The sequence below is a fragment of the Pagrus pagrus genome (genome assembly GCF_965226575.1).
Source record: "Pagrus pagrus genome assembly, chromosome: 12".
Lineage (NCBI taxonomy): Eukaryota > Metazoa > Chordata > Actinopteri > Spariformes > Sparidae > Pagrus > Pagrus pagrus.
This window is the reverse complement of record NC_140196.1, coordinates 16,421,634-16,436,508: the sequence shown is the minus strand read 5'-3', so window position 1 is coordinate 16,436,508 and position 14,875 is coordinate 16,421,634. Positions and strand designations below refer to the sequence as shown.

The window sequence follows — 14,875 nt, the reverse complement described above, 5'->3', positions numbered from 1 at the left end:
GCGCACAAACGCCTACACAGTCGATCTGTCAATGCTTGAGCGTCTTTTGTTCAGATAATTATAGAAATGAAGGCTGAATGATGAAATGTAGAATGATGGGAAGAGGGGGGGAATGAAAGAAAATTCAATGTGCTAAAGTCAAACTAAAGCAGCTATGGCATTGTTATGCATAAAACAATGACATAAAAATATGACACTTACAAAACCCAACAGAAAAACACTTTTTTGAAAACTCAACCTGGAGGTGATTGGTACCAATACCAAGATGACGTGTACACAAAACAGTTGTGCAAGACCTAGAAATGTCAGAATTGGGCAAAATACAGCAGTAGGCTAGAATCGCACCCACTAGAGCGCATACCTCCACCAACGCCAAACAGTCTGACAGCCCTGAAACTGCTTAACCATAATTTAAATTTACCACATCTAGGATGCGTATGAAATCATACTCACTCATAGATACCAGCCACATAAATATGTCTGATTTTCTCAGGACCCATGCATTACTCCCTGAGGAATCAACGAAAATGTCGAGAAGAAAATTCCTGGATCCATCCCTTTATCCAGATCTGCACCAAAAGTTATTGGGGTCTATTCTGGGCCATGACCCATCCTCCATCCAAGATTTGTGGAAATCTGTTTGCTAGTTTTTGTGTAATCCTGCCGACAAACCAACCAACAAAAGAACACAGGTGAAAACATAACATCTTAATTAACAATCTTACCGAATTTAGTGTTCTGGGGTTTTCGCCAAGAAATACACAAACCTCAGCTTTTATGTTAACATAGACGAGAAGTCCTTAAAAGGTCCAAGTTGTAAGAAAGTCTATCTTTGAGTCTTATTCCCAACTTATCACATATCGACACTTTGAGATTGTGGGTCGGGTCAGCTGCCATCCCAAAGTGTCAGTATTTGATGAGTTGAGACTCAAAAATCTACTTTCTTACAAATTGGACCTTTGAAGCAACAAAATGTGACTTCCTGGAGAGAGATAGTTGATTGTTGAGTCTCATCCACAGAGCGTCAACTACTGACGCTTTGGGTTGGCAGCTCGGGTTTGGACGCCAATCCAAAGCGTTTAACGATCTGTGGATAAGACTCAACGATCAACTATCTCTCTCAAGGAAGTTACATTTTGTGGCTTTAAAGTGTTGGAACTGCTGACCAAGACCATGTGACATTATCAAATGCTCCTGAGCCAAACGGACACTGTGGCAAGATTGCTTTCTCATCTAGCAAAGTGTTGATTTCCATCAATAAGTGTATGATCAAAGAGTAAATTAGAACATAACAAATTTGACCAGGGACTTGATGCCAGCTTGGTAGGTGATTGTTTTCAAAGCTGGAGGCTACAAGCACGTTTCTATCAGCACCAAAAAGTACAGAGGTTTACTGAGGCTCTAATTATGTTCAAACTTTCCTCAATATTTCTGAGTCCACTCACACATCCGCTTAGCGTACACTGAACTATGTTTCCTCTTAACATTTCTGTCATTCCAGCCACGGCAGTGCTTTTCTGACAGTTTGGAGAAAGCACAGCTGGGGTGATGCCGGGGTTGAGGTTTTCCCCAGGGAAAGGAACCTGGTGGGTTGAAGGAGGGAGATTTTCAGACACACAGGTGCTGCTGAATATTAGTCTCACGGCAAGAAGTCTGGGCTCATGGGAGTGAATTATTCATCCTCTGAACCTGTGTGCCTCTGCCTCACCACCAGGCTACTGCAAGCCTGATCTGCAACGTTTGATGCTGCTGCAACTTCCAGCGACTAAATAAAGCAGAGCTGCTCTAAAGACGAGCCATGCTGTCCCTGTCCGAGGGAGGCATGTATATGAAAAATTCCCCGGAATCAGCAATTCTGCTCACGTTCAATGTAGTCTTTCCTACAGCGACATTCAGTCCACTAATGTTTTGAGTTGAGTCATGCACTATGAGGATAATATAAAAGAAAAAACACCTTCAGTATTGTACCAGTCTTGACTGTATACATGAAACCATTTAATTAATAAATGATTTTGTTGCCTCATGAGGCTGCTATGGGCGTGAGCAGGTTGAACATAAGAGCTGGCTCCGAAATGATTCACTTTCAGGTTCATTTAGGCTTCAACATATGCGATGCAGATTAGAGTGTAATAGGCCTACATACTCAGAAACAAAGGGAACACAAGCAATTAAGCAACTAAGTGATGAAATAAATGAGAAAAGTGAGACATATTGATCTTTTAATTGCTGTTAAAAGGTCGGCTTGATTTAATGTGCAGAGGATGAGAAAATCTGGTAAAAAAACAAAAAAAATTCTTGACCTCAGACTTGCCTGCTCGAGAAAAACCTTACCAGCTGGCATAACACATGCCGTAAGGGTGCGATCATATGCTAAACTACAGCCGTAACTCCTAAATTGTGAACAAGACAAGCCTGCTTCAAAATGGCTCCATGTCAACTGTTGAAATCAAACACTTAACAACCACATAATGGATTTTTTTTGTCATTATCTCTGCTAGTTAGGCGACCTGTGGCAGGAACCTAGCTAGATGAACAAAATGTATCATTATCATTTATCATCACAGCAAAGGTCATATTATTAAAATTACAATCACAGGTATATAATTCAAAGGCTTTGTTGTTTATCTCACTTTCATCCTTATTCTTCTTGATGTATGTTAGCCAACAACACACAACTGGAAGCTAGCAGGTTTTCCCTCCTGAATGCAACACCAAGACTTTTAATTACACAGTTTGCAGGAAAATGGCAGCCTGGCCAACGCCATGACAAGAAATCGAAAATTATACGTATTTAGGTTCAACATTAAGTGGTGAAAGGCTTTGAAAGGTTTCTTTTGATGAGTGTTAGCCAACTACATGTAAAGCTGCAGCTAGTATGACTAAAAGCATAATAATTCTGAAGATTGAACGCAATGTTAAGAAAGCTAATGGCAAATTAAAATTAGGAGTTCAGTCATCAATGATATGACAAGCAATAGAAAATGTATGGACAAAGAAATAGGCTATTTAGGTTTAGTAGTTGAAGGCAAGGACAATTAACTTGGACCACTGGCGCAATTTGTAGGAAGAAAATATCACATCAGTCACCATGACAATAAAATAAGACAAAGGCATGCTTGAATTGAGATTTAAACGAACCTATGTGGTGACACAACAGGAAAAATGAAAAATTACATGCTTTTCTTACGAATCCAGTTGCTCAGATTTTTTTTCCCCCCTTGTCCTTGCCTCTTTTTATAAATGTCTCCACCGTCTACCTTCAGCTGGGATTCTATTATGAATAATGCCCCATATAGAGATCTGGGAATGGCAATAGGGAAATCCTCGGCTAGCCTTGGGACTTGCTCAAAGAGTTAGTAGGACAGGGAAAAACATATGTTTGCATTTTCGTCAAACGTGGCTTCGGCAGCGGGTAATGATATTTACACTGCATAAAAATATTCACATTAGTGTTCAGAGCATTTTAGATGTAGTTCTTGAGGCTATAAAGTGCAGAAAGACAACTGCACAAATTGCTTTAAAAGTAAAAATCAAACCAAGTCAGACTGTTTCAAGAAATTTGGCAAACATGGTAAGTTAATTCTGTTCTAACTTGTTTAAGCAGGGTGCTATTCGTCATTATATGTTGAGCTGAGGCAGTCGGACTGATGATAACGTTGGTGGAAAACCAGCTAACTGATGCTCCAGGCTTTCCACATTAATTACTCCTTTTGCCCTGATACCAATACGTCTCTGAGACATCACATCCAACTGAATTTATCCTCCCGGCCGGCAGCGTACTATCATTACAATCAACTTGTCAGATTTTCACCGGTTTGTTTATTCAGATGTGCATTATTCCAAAAACATGTGTTTTCAACTTTGTTTCCGTTTGCAATGCCGAGCTGCACCCACACTCCTAATGACTCCTGTGCCCTGTAATTTCTTTAGCGTGGCAAACTCTGATTACAGGGTGGGAGTCAAGCTTCAAGCCAAGCATCATCTTTTCTAGTTATTGTTTTGTGTTTTCCTCCGTCTTTAACACTGGCCCCGCAGCTGTGTGTCTCAATAGCCGTGTCGATGAAGCAGTGGTTAACACCAAAAGTGATTTAGTACAACAGTTCGCTGCAGTACAGCCCGTGGCTACTGATTTTCAATGCATCGTTTGCTCATGCACGCTGGCAAATTACACAAGGAAAGTGTTAAAAACGGAGCTGACATCGGTGGGAGCTTGATGGCCGACTGTCCAGCAGTCCGCCAAGTTGTCCCCAGAAGAGCTATTAATGCACTTGACTCATGTCAGAGCTCAGCGAGTCAACAGACTGTCAGAGGGACAAGCACAAGTGAGAATATAATTTATGTTGTGATAAGAGGTTTGCCACATGGTTAAATAATGAAATGGTGATTGACATGGGAGGAAAACACCACTGTACCATCAGATTATTCCCTTCCCACAAGCAACATCCAGTTCGGGGGCATAAAGGGTTCATTCACGTGAGCATCCGCATGTTTTTAGCGAGAGACAACAGTGCGTCTTTTCTCCAGCATCGTTCCCACCGTCTTATTCTCCCTCTTTCCCTCTGCTTCTGGAGGCATGCACACCCCCCTCGGGCTCCGACAGCTCCGGAGTGACCACCCTGCATAGTGTGGAGCGTACAGTAATGCCATTAAACCTCCCCCCCGGGGAATCAGTCACGCGGAGGTTTGAGCTCAGGGCCAATACAAAAGAGACCCATTTGAAAAGGAGCCAAGCCCAGCCTGAGGAGGTCAGAGGGCTGTTTACAGAACAACAGTCTCTTATCGGCTGTATGCTTCCCCGAGGAGTCTCCACCGCAAACAGATAACAGCCTCCAAATAGGCGCCAGAGTGTGACCGATAGGAGTATAATCAGGTACATTCTGCTTCGGGAGTAGGTAGCGGAGGGATAAGGCTGGATGATAGTGTACTCGACTGTTAGCGGCGAGATCATATGCTCGAGAGACATTAAAAAACATACGGAAGGTGAAAAAAAGTTGCTCTCAGTATGCCGTAAAAATGCTGTTTTTTTTCACGTCCTAATAACCATTATTCAACAGCACCACTGAGGCCTAATTCATCCTCAGGGATCGCTTCATTATTGAACAGTTAACTGGTCAATAGGTTCAGCCGAGGCAGCTTTTAGAACAAGGGCAAATAGGCAGCGTAAAAGCCAATGCAAATAACTGGCACTCAAACAAGGCCTAATGCATTAATGACTGCATGACGCGCGCTAATGTGATGGCAACAGATTCAGACTGACAGTAATGGAGAATTTTGCCCCTGGTTATACTCATAAGGCCCGGATGGGGAGAGGAGGAGGAGGGATGTACACCTGCCTACTGCCTGAGCCTTGACAGAAGCCTAATAAATAACAGGAGACAAGGTGAAACAGCGGCAGCAGCATCACCCCCTCCTCCTCCACCTACCGCCGGTCGTGTGAGGAGCAGCGAGCCTACGCGGAGGACAGCTTTTTGGCACGAAACCGAGCCTCCCCCGAGTTAGCGAGTGCACTTGTCCCGCGAAGGAGGCAACTTGAGTTATTCATGGAGAAACTTTGCACCTTCTCTCAACTACGTGACTCCGGCGCCAAAGCAGTGGCGGGAGTTTTTATTTGACAGACTTGAAATTAAGCTGCAGGCTTCAGGTCAAGGCTGTACGCTCACCTGAACCAAATATCAAAGTGCGCTCCATCAGAATCAATTTCAGTGCACATAATAACCCCTGGGTTTTACTGGGCGACAATGCTGAAGAGAAACAAGCTGATTGAACGGCCGGGTTTGAAGATAAGTGAGGAATGTGACGGGGTCGGGGTCAATTCAATCTGAGTGTAAAACCATCGCTGCAACTGCCAGTCACTGGTCACTGATACAGGTTTAATTCTCCAGATAGCAGCAGTGAGTTTTTTTTATTTAATTTGGAACAAAAGTGAGCTGACATGCAGATAGAAAGCCTCCAAATCAATCGAGCAGACACACTGTAATATCCTGATTTAAAATGCTTCTCCTACTCCTCCCTCGTTCCCCTCCTCCTTCTCGTCACCATTAATAACAATTGAGACCCTTGGAGCATTAATTAGTGAATTTTTACTGAGTGCCTGGACTCTCTGAGCCACCTACAACGAATGCAGACTTCTGTAAACATGATGCGCTGCATAGTAAGTTGTTGTTTTTCTACCGAGGGTTCTTTTTTTCACTTTCCGACATGGTGATGAGATCACAGAATTGTTCGAGCATGCCTCAGACACACAAACACTTTTTCTCTCTCGCTCTCCTTTCTCTCTCTCTCTCTCTCTCTCTCACACACACACACACACACACACACACACACACACACACACACACACAAACACTCGCCTCTCTGTCTCTCACTCTCTCTTCATTAGGCAGCCCCTGTGCTGGCCTGTGTGCGATTCATTAGCTTTTATCCTCTTCATTTGAAGAAGGAGCTGTGTATAATTAGAGCAGCTCTGTTTGTCCAGCATCCTTCACACAGTCACATCTCAAGGCCAATTATCATTCCGTCGCACAGCTCCCAGATAGCATAGCCACATCAGCCGCCTCGAGGATGAACTTCAAACTATTACTGCCTCTCAAGAATGTAAATAAAATCACTTGCAAATCAACAGCTAATGATTGAATGTGGAGTGGCACTCCAGGGATATGAAGATGATGATCATGTTGGTAGACTCTGCGTTCCAATATTTCACTCACTTTCTTTCGCCTCAAAGTGCCTGTGATGAGCCAGCACTTAACCAATTTCCACACTTACACGAGAGTTTGGACAGTCACATGTTTGTTTTTGTGTCGGCGCTGTACGTCAGCGCTTGTTACCTTAAAGCCATTGTCTCATTTCAGCTTTAATTTAAGCTTTAAGTCTTAAATTGAGCTTTAATTTCAGCGTAGCAGCAGCCATTTTCACACGATGTCTCCCAATCTGAGGACAGTGGAGCAGGAAAATGATCCTAAACATACAGCAAGGGCTCCCAAAGAGCCTGTTATGGTCAACACTGGAATGTTATTGACCAGCCAGGTCAGGCATCTGACTCCGTCCAAATTATCATGTGTTTCACTCGCTGAACACCAGACTGAAGGTGACTGGAGAGTCTGCTGATGTCTGCGAGTCATTGCTTGGAAAAGATTCAACACCAAAATGTCAAATAAGAAAAAAAAAAAAACTTCAGCAAAGCAAGTAGAAGAGACATATTAAAGTCAAACTGAAGTCATGATTAGTCAGCCCCTTTTTGCAGTCGAAAATAAAGACAATGAACTTTTTTATGTATTGTTAACTGAATTGTATTATTGACAGAAATAGAAAAGGTCTGGGGCAACTGATTGACAGAATGTGGCAGGCTGCCAGAGTGCTGCTGTTAGGCTGTAGACACACATATGCGAATGCGGGCAAATGAAAGTGTGCCTGAATGTGGGCAGTGCAGGAGGTGAGGCACACAGAACTCAGCTAGCTGGATTGTAGACAGTCTGACGGGTCAACCACACACATCCTTGCTACTGGTTGTGGAAGCAACTCAGCAGGTCAAAGTTGAACTCCACATGAAGCAAAGATGCAGATTTGCTTCACTAGCAGATGCATCGAGTACAAGTGATATGTTGGAAAAGAGCATTGGGCAAAAAAGCGTGGAGCACCTGCTGCATGTGTAACCTGGCGCTCAAATGTAATTAAAAGAAAAAGCGGTAAAACTCAAAGCCTTGCGCTGAAAAGTTGGCCATATTTTAACGTCCAAAAACCTTCTCAACCCATTTTCAGTTTCAATTTCAGTTAAGCTACCTGGTCTAAAATGCTGACCAGTTTCTACCTGGCAGGGTCTTAATCAATGGTAAAACCAGATCCCTAACACCTGCTAGTCTATACAGACACTTCACCAGAAATCAAATGAGAAATCATCAAGAGCACCTTTGCATTTCTTTTGTATTTGAAGCATTAAATATGATGAGTTCATGTCACCTTATCCAATTACCTTCCATACCCTACAACTGGGCTCTATTTTATAAAAAGGGTTATACTTTGTGCCCTATTTATCTGATGAGGATCCAAAGCACCTTCTCATTAAAGCTGGGAGTCAGGACTTTAAAGACTCTTAATCATTTTAAATCCCATGTGCTTGGGTACGGAGACGGCACGACAAAAAAATTTATCACTGTGAAAACAGACTGCACTTTGTTTCCTCGTAAGCCAATCTATAATACCACTTTTATTAAGTTTTAGTTTTACATAAGTGAAAGCGGGAAAACAAAGTGGCAATGTGAAGAAAATTAGAACATCATTGATCTTGATCCATGTTGGAAACATTTCATGAATTAATGTGTCCAGATCTGACAAACAGGCTAATGTCCCATTTAAAGTGTTACAAACTGTGTCAATAACAACAGTTAGAATGAGACAGATTCTTACCCGATTCAATCTCTGCTCTAGTTATGTTACCTTCTCCCTAAATTGATGTAAAAGTCCACCCTCAACGTTAGTCAGGCACTCCTATGCCTCATCGGTCTGTGATGTTAAGAGTTTCTCGGGAGTTATTTCATCATGAAGTGTTGTTTACGTCTCTTGATGTGTCGACTTTTCCTCAGCCTCCGTTATCTGCTCCTTCAGTTACTGATTCCCTACATTTCCAAGAATGCCTCGTGGCATCTTCCAGAAAACAGATGCTGACTTTTCCCAATGAAACAAAGCTGAATAATGTGTCAAGCTGTGTGCCCTTTACTCAGAGTGCAATGTGTTTTGTTATTCAGATAGAGTAAGTCTAATGAGGATAGCAAATTATTAGACATCTTCCTCTTGTATAATTAATTTTTCTTGAAAAAAGTTATTGAACTTCGATTCTGAGGGACTTTCTGACATGAGTTTCTGACATTTGCTGCTCATGGGTCAGATAACAGACTAAGCAGCAAGTGTGTAGGATAGAGTCTGACCGGTTCTCCATTCTTTTGGGTTGATGTGGAGATCAATATGAGGGAGTGAAAGACTCAGATATTGATATATTAGCAGATATACAAATATGTTTTTTGCAATGTTTTAGATCACTCTTGTACCAAAGATATGTAACGCAGGCCGGATATTTTGCAGTTTAACAATAAACTGAAAAAGTTAACTCCTCACCAACAGGCGCTCCTCTCTCCCACAGAAAACACTGCTCCTGAAACGCCTCGTTAGTGGTCCCACCTTTAATTCTGTGACTTTGTGACATCACACTACGTCGCAGAGCCGCACATCTGCATTATTTATGCCTTGCGGCTAGTTTCGCACACAAGAATTGATTTAGCACGGCTGCTCTGTTGTTGTTGTTAGCGGTGCTGGGTCAGTCATGTGTAAGCTGACCAATCAGAGCAGACATTCAGGAGGGGGGCCTTAAAGAGACAGCAGCTAAAACAGAGTGTTATAGACCGAGGGGGAATACAGTGATGCAGCATTTGACAGTTTGAGATAACTGATGTGTTTTTTGGGCACTAAAGCATGTAAACCTATTCAGGTAGTAACCAAAAATAAAATTCCTGACCTGAAAATGAGCATAATACAGTATGTCTCCTTTAAATGTTAATATTTTCTGGTTTCTTAAGTCCTTGATGACACTAAACTGAATATTTTTATGTGGTGGACACAACAAGACAACAACTTGGGCTTTGGGGAACAGTGAACAACATTTTATAGACCAAAGAAAAATCGGTCATTGCAGTGTCTTACGTAACTGGGTGTAAAGCTAAGATGCACAGACACTGACAGGCCGGTACAAAGACATGTTGGAAATCAGATGCAGTGATTTTCTTTTTCACACATCCTGAAGAGTTACGTTAAACTCGTTAAAGGAGTGAAAAAAGAATAATACTTCTGTTCGTCTAGTCACTTCAAACGACTGGTCTAAGTCTGTACAGCAGCATTTTAAGTTCCTTAAGTATAGTTTTTTTTTTAAAGTGAGAACCCCCCCATGTCTACCAGTCGTGATCAGCCCTGCTGACAAACTCAGCAGACCCTTTTCTAGGAAGTCACATGTACCCGCAGTGTTTGAACAGCTTCAGTAAATCCATGCCTCTCCACCGCCTTCATTATCATCATAATATAAGTGTCTGAAAAGCAAAGTTACAGAAGAATGTAGACACCTCACTTTCTGCTTTGTACTATCATCAATCACCATGGAGCTTTTTTTTCTCCTCCAACATTGGTTGAAGCCATCAAAAAAAAAAAAGACAAAAAAAAGGGAAAAAAAAAAAATCACATGCATATTTAATTTCATTCTCCACTGGCTCACACAAAGGAAACTGCCACCCTTCAGGACACCTTTCGGAAAAAGTCTCTATTAAATCTGAGTCAGCTGGGAGTAGGGAAAAAAGGAAACATTTCATGAGTGAAAAACTATCTAAATTATTGCCAGACTTCAAATGAAGTGCTGTTTATCTTCCCAAGCAGCCAATGTGTTGTTTTACTCCTTAGTCACAGCTTGGATGGCAATCAGGATCGGTCAACCAGGACACTATCAGCAGCAGTCACTCCGCAATGACAAACTACGGCTCTACACTCCAAGCATGGGCATTATTCTCAACTCACGGCTCGGCCCTATCAGAAAACGAGGCAGGTTTTATGGCTGCTGGAAAAGGTGGTAAACATAACAAAGCGCACAGCTCCCTGGAATTTAATGTGCTCGGTCAAAAGACAGAGTATAGATATCAAAGGGCAGGCCTTGTAGAAAAAAAAGGCTGTCCTCATAATGTAGAAAACAGAAGCACTGGCCATACACAACAAGTGATTTATAGTGCTGTTGTTTTTTTCTTTTTTTTGCTTTCTCTTTGAGCCGAGAGCATCCAGTGGGCATTGTGAATGCAACAGGGAGGGAGAAAAAAAACAACAACAAAAGAGCAGTTCATCTCTACCACACCACTGAGAGCAGATATCCAGGTGCATAAACAAGTTTACAAAGGAAGGAGATGAAGCTGATACAGTGTGATCCTGATTACAGAGTCGGTTTGGGTTTTTTTTATTTATTTATTTTTACGCGTAAATTAAAAGACCTCCAAAGGGCCGTTCTGCTGTGATCGAATTGAGGCTGCACAGTCACAAGGCTCTGATACCGTGCACTGAGTCGACTGGTACTCTGGTTACCTCAGTGATCTAATTATCACATGAGCTGCTATCACATACTCGCCATAACAAATGTCTCGGGCCGCTCATATTTAGCCCTCCACCTCTCCATCCGCGCGTGGCTAATCCGTCACCTAGCCGGGAGAGAGGAACACACATCCGATTGATTTCTTCCTGGTTTACATATTTACACACACACTCATGCAATTAGGAGCACATTTATCGATGGGCTTGGGCACCACTGGGAGCCCCGCAGTGCAGCCCACTCCAATAAATCTCCCAGTCCGGAGGTTGCCAACGGGCAAGACTGATGAACCTCACACAAAAATGGACTGGGAATACTTAGTGCTTCAGGGTAAGAGAGTTCTCAGTCACTAAAATTGACCCCTGGCGTTCATACTGCTGGATTAAAAACTATTTATCCAAAATAAAATGTTTTAATAAATCTTCTGTAGGACCTTGAATGTGTCTGCCCTCCTGTTAAGAGATCCCAGGAACGATTCAAAGACTAAGGAAACTAAAGATCTAATTTATTCAGCAGCTAAGTTGCGTTATTAAATCAAAGTTGTGATCAAATCTCGTCACAGCACCGACACAAATAGTTTCCAAAGTGCATCTGAATCCTGATCTGTGCGTCTGACTCGTGGTCCGCCACTCTGCTCTGCTTGGCTCCATCATCAGGGTATCATATTATATGTGTGCCATGCTGCCCCCAACAGGCTCTCAGAGAAATGCATCGGCTGACTGTTGAATCCCCCCACAGCATCCGAGAAGCCACACATCACACCACAGCCTCACCGCACACGTCGCCTCCTCAGAGTCTGAGCAGCATGTAAAAGTCAAACACATGCAGACACTGGGTGCCGGAACGTCCCGTGTTTTTATGAAGTTTTTAAACGCAACTCTAAATTGAATTGGCAGTATGGATCCGTCTCAGTCTGGACATTCATCATCTGTGCATTGATTGGCATGAATACAGGCTAATGTGCCTCTTTTCCACATAGATAATTCCATTGTAGAAACAGCAGAAATGACCTCTTTAGGGGCTAAATTAGGCTTCTAATGTAAAATCCCTTGAGGCAATCTACAGCCATTAAAACTGACAGTGAGAGTCTGCACTGTTATTTCAGTCTTTCTAATAAGTCAAACCACTACCTGGGACTAATCCCTCAACTTTTTCTCCTCACAAAGCTTTGAATAGACTTGACAAATGAAGTTGCCTATGCATGAATATTGGGAATCTGAGGGGGAAGGACGTGGAGAAAGTTTACATCAAGAATCAGGCAAACAATACATGTAATTTAAAGGGAAACTCCGAAGAAAAATTGACAAAGCAGAGACACCCAGAAACATGTTCCTCAGCTGGAAACAGAGCGCGTGCAGGGTAAACTGAGGGGAAGACGAGAGGATGATTCAATTCTACACAGTAAATTGAATTAAATGAGATTTGTAACGCAAGAACACAGATGAAAAATTCTTTCTTTTTGTGTAGGGCACTTCTATCCACAACAAAGACATTTAAAATCAGTTCTGAAAGTCATATAAAAACTACTGTAGAAGTATTTAACATGTGGAATTTGGTATTACGCACAGAAGTTAATTAATCTTTGGGACAAAAACAACTGTGTCCCCCAAAAATAACTCACATTTAGCATTATAAGTGTGGGCGGGGGGGCGCCACACGTTAAACTGACTCTGACCTGTGTACATAAGCTCACTGGGGCGTTATAAATGAAGTTCACGGTGAAATAACGACACCAGGTCTCGTTTGGCTTATCGCCTCGCCGTGTACAAGCAACAGTGACACTCCGGCCCGTCAATCCCTTGAGCTTAATCACATTAGACAGCCAACTTATCAAGGTAAAGTTAGACACAACAAAACAATGAACTCGTTAAAGTCGGGTAAATCGCGCCGTTGAATCGAGGCGCTCCGGTGGCCGTAGCGCACCTGCTCGTTGCGCACGGCGGCACAGAAGGTGAGAACAAACAAACTGATGAATGCCAGCGCTGTGGCGGCAAAAAAATATCTCCTGACATTATTTTGCAACCCTCGTGTAACTTATATTACTCCCCTGCTGCCGCATACACTCGATTTTGCGCCATAAAAATTAGTTCAAGCTTCGAATTTGCCACCAAACTATCAGACAAAATAGTGCGCTAAACTGTTTAAGTGCCTTTCCTTTCCACTTCGTCTCTCAGCTGTGCCATCATACATGACTTGCGCGTATGCTCTCTGCGTGCAAACATGTCCAGGTAATCCTCCTTACCTTTAAAAACTTCCCCTCGGACGGACACCAGCAGGGTTACTGCAGCAAACAAGCAATTGATAACTTTATCCATGTCGAAAGCGCCGTCGTCGCGTTAACCCCCAGCCGCGGGGTTAACTGGCAACTCTTCTGTCTTGATCGCAACTTGAAATCCTAACCTGCACTTTCAGGAGTGTTTAAATCTAAAGTGTTCTCGTCCTGCCCTCCGTCCCTTAGCGCGCTGTCGGGCTGTGAGAGGACACTGTCGCCGACGCGGCTGCTCCTTTGCCGGCTTGCTCCACACTTGGAGGAGGAATGTGTGAGTGAGTCCTGATTCCTGAATTACGCGTGGATTGAGTGGTCCGGCAGCTCCAGGAGAGAGGCGGCTGTGTGCGCGCGGTCTGGCCGGTAGAGGGCGAGTGTGAGTCCCGCCGGGGAGGGAGAGGACAGGCGGGTGGGTGTCCCCTCCTCCTGGCTCCAGCCGTGACTGTGTTGATGTTTATTTGGACCAGGTGTGCAGACTGAAGAGGGTGGAGGTGAAGTGGTACAGTTAAATCTGCCATTATTAATTCAAGGCAGCAGTTAAAAATTAACAGTCAGTGATATTGTGATAGATCTCATGATCACTATAATGGACATAAAGCAGTTATATTAGAGGACAAGCTTTGCTCTTTAACCTTTACTTCAACATTTCCTTTTAAATATCTTATTTTATTGTATTATGACCTCATCAAGACCCAGTGTGTAGAAAAGTGTTGGCATGATAACACTTCTCTGTCTCTGAAGGTCCCAGTATACTCAAATGACCATGAAGCATTGCTGTTCCGCCAAATAAGGACATATCCTGCATTCAAATACCCATACTACCATACTATTTAGTGTGCCAGAAAAAGATTTATTATGTCCCAATATGAAGTATGTGCAGTATAAAGCACATGTAAGTGCAAGTACTGTGTTCTTTGTACTCCAAAGTTTCGTGCTAAGGCTGAGACGCATGTAGGTGCACGAGGGTCAAAGTTTAAGGTGCACTATCATGAGGAGGTAGTATGTCCCAACTGAATGCATACTTTTGACTTAACTGTCATAAAACTCCAATATCAGAAAATGAAGCAAACAAATTTTGGATTTAGTGCTGTGTAACAAGTTCTGACACCAATCACGGATGCAATAAATCCATTCAATTTAATTACGTTGCGTAGTTGTCCTCTCCGAGGCCCCAGACACAATAATGCATCAACTTCTGTAGCGGACCTCTTAAAGGATCAGTTCACCCAGAAATGAGAATTCAAACATCAACCCTCATGCTGTTTACAGCCATTTGATCATTATCAGTTGTTTTTCCCCCATCCACTGCAGCTTTTTAGGAGAATGCTGCAACACTGTTTGTCTGTGAAGCTCCAGAAATGTTTTGTGGACTACACAATTTCACCCGACTTTCCATCAACATGGAGGTGATTAAGTAAAGAGTGCATTTTCATTTTTGTGTGACCTTGTCCTTTATACATGAATTCAGTTCAAGCGATGAGCAATTCTCATTGAATTAGGAAAAA

At 42.7% G+C, this 14,875-nt stretch overlaps 1 protein-coding gene across 8 annotated transcripts in view; it reads right to left on the bottom strand.

Moving 5' to 3' along the window:
* The window catches only part of LOC311266815 (receptor-type tyrosine-protein phosphatase mu), a 171,975-nt gene extending 158,231 nt beyond the window's left edge, over nucleotides 1-13,744 (bottom strand). For all 8 annotated transcript variants that reach the window (XM_084369382.1, XM_084369385.1, XM_084369383.1 and 5 more), the window contains exon 1: nucleotides 13,347-13,744. In XM_084369382.1, coding sequence (XP_084225508.1) covers nucleotides 13,347-13,419 — 73 coding nt within the window. In that variant the 5' untranslated portion in view covers nucleotides 13,420-13,744. The remainder of the gene's footprint in view (nucleotides 1-13,346) is intronic.
* Between the last annotated feature and the right edge of the window lie 1,131 nt (nucleotides 13,745-14,875).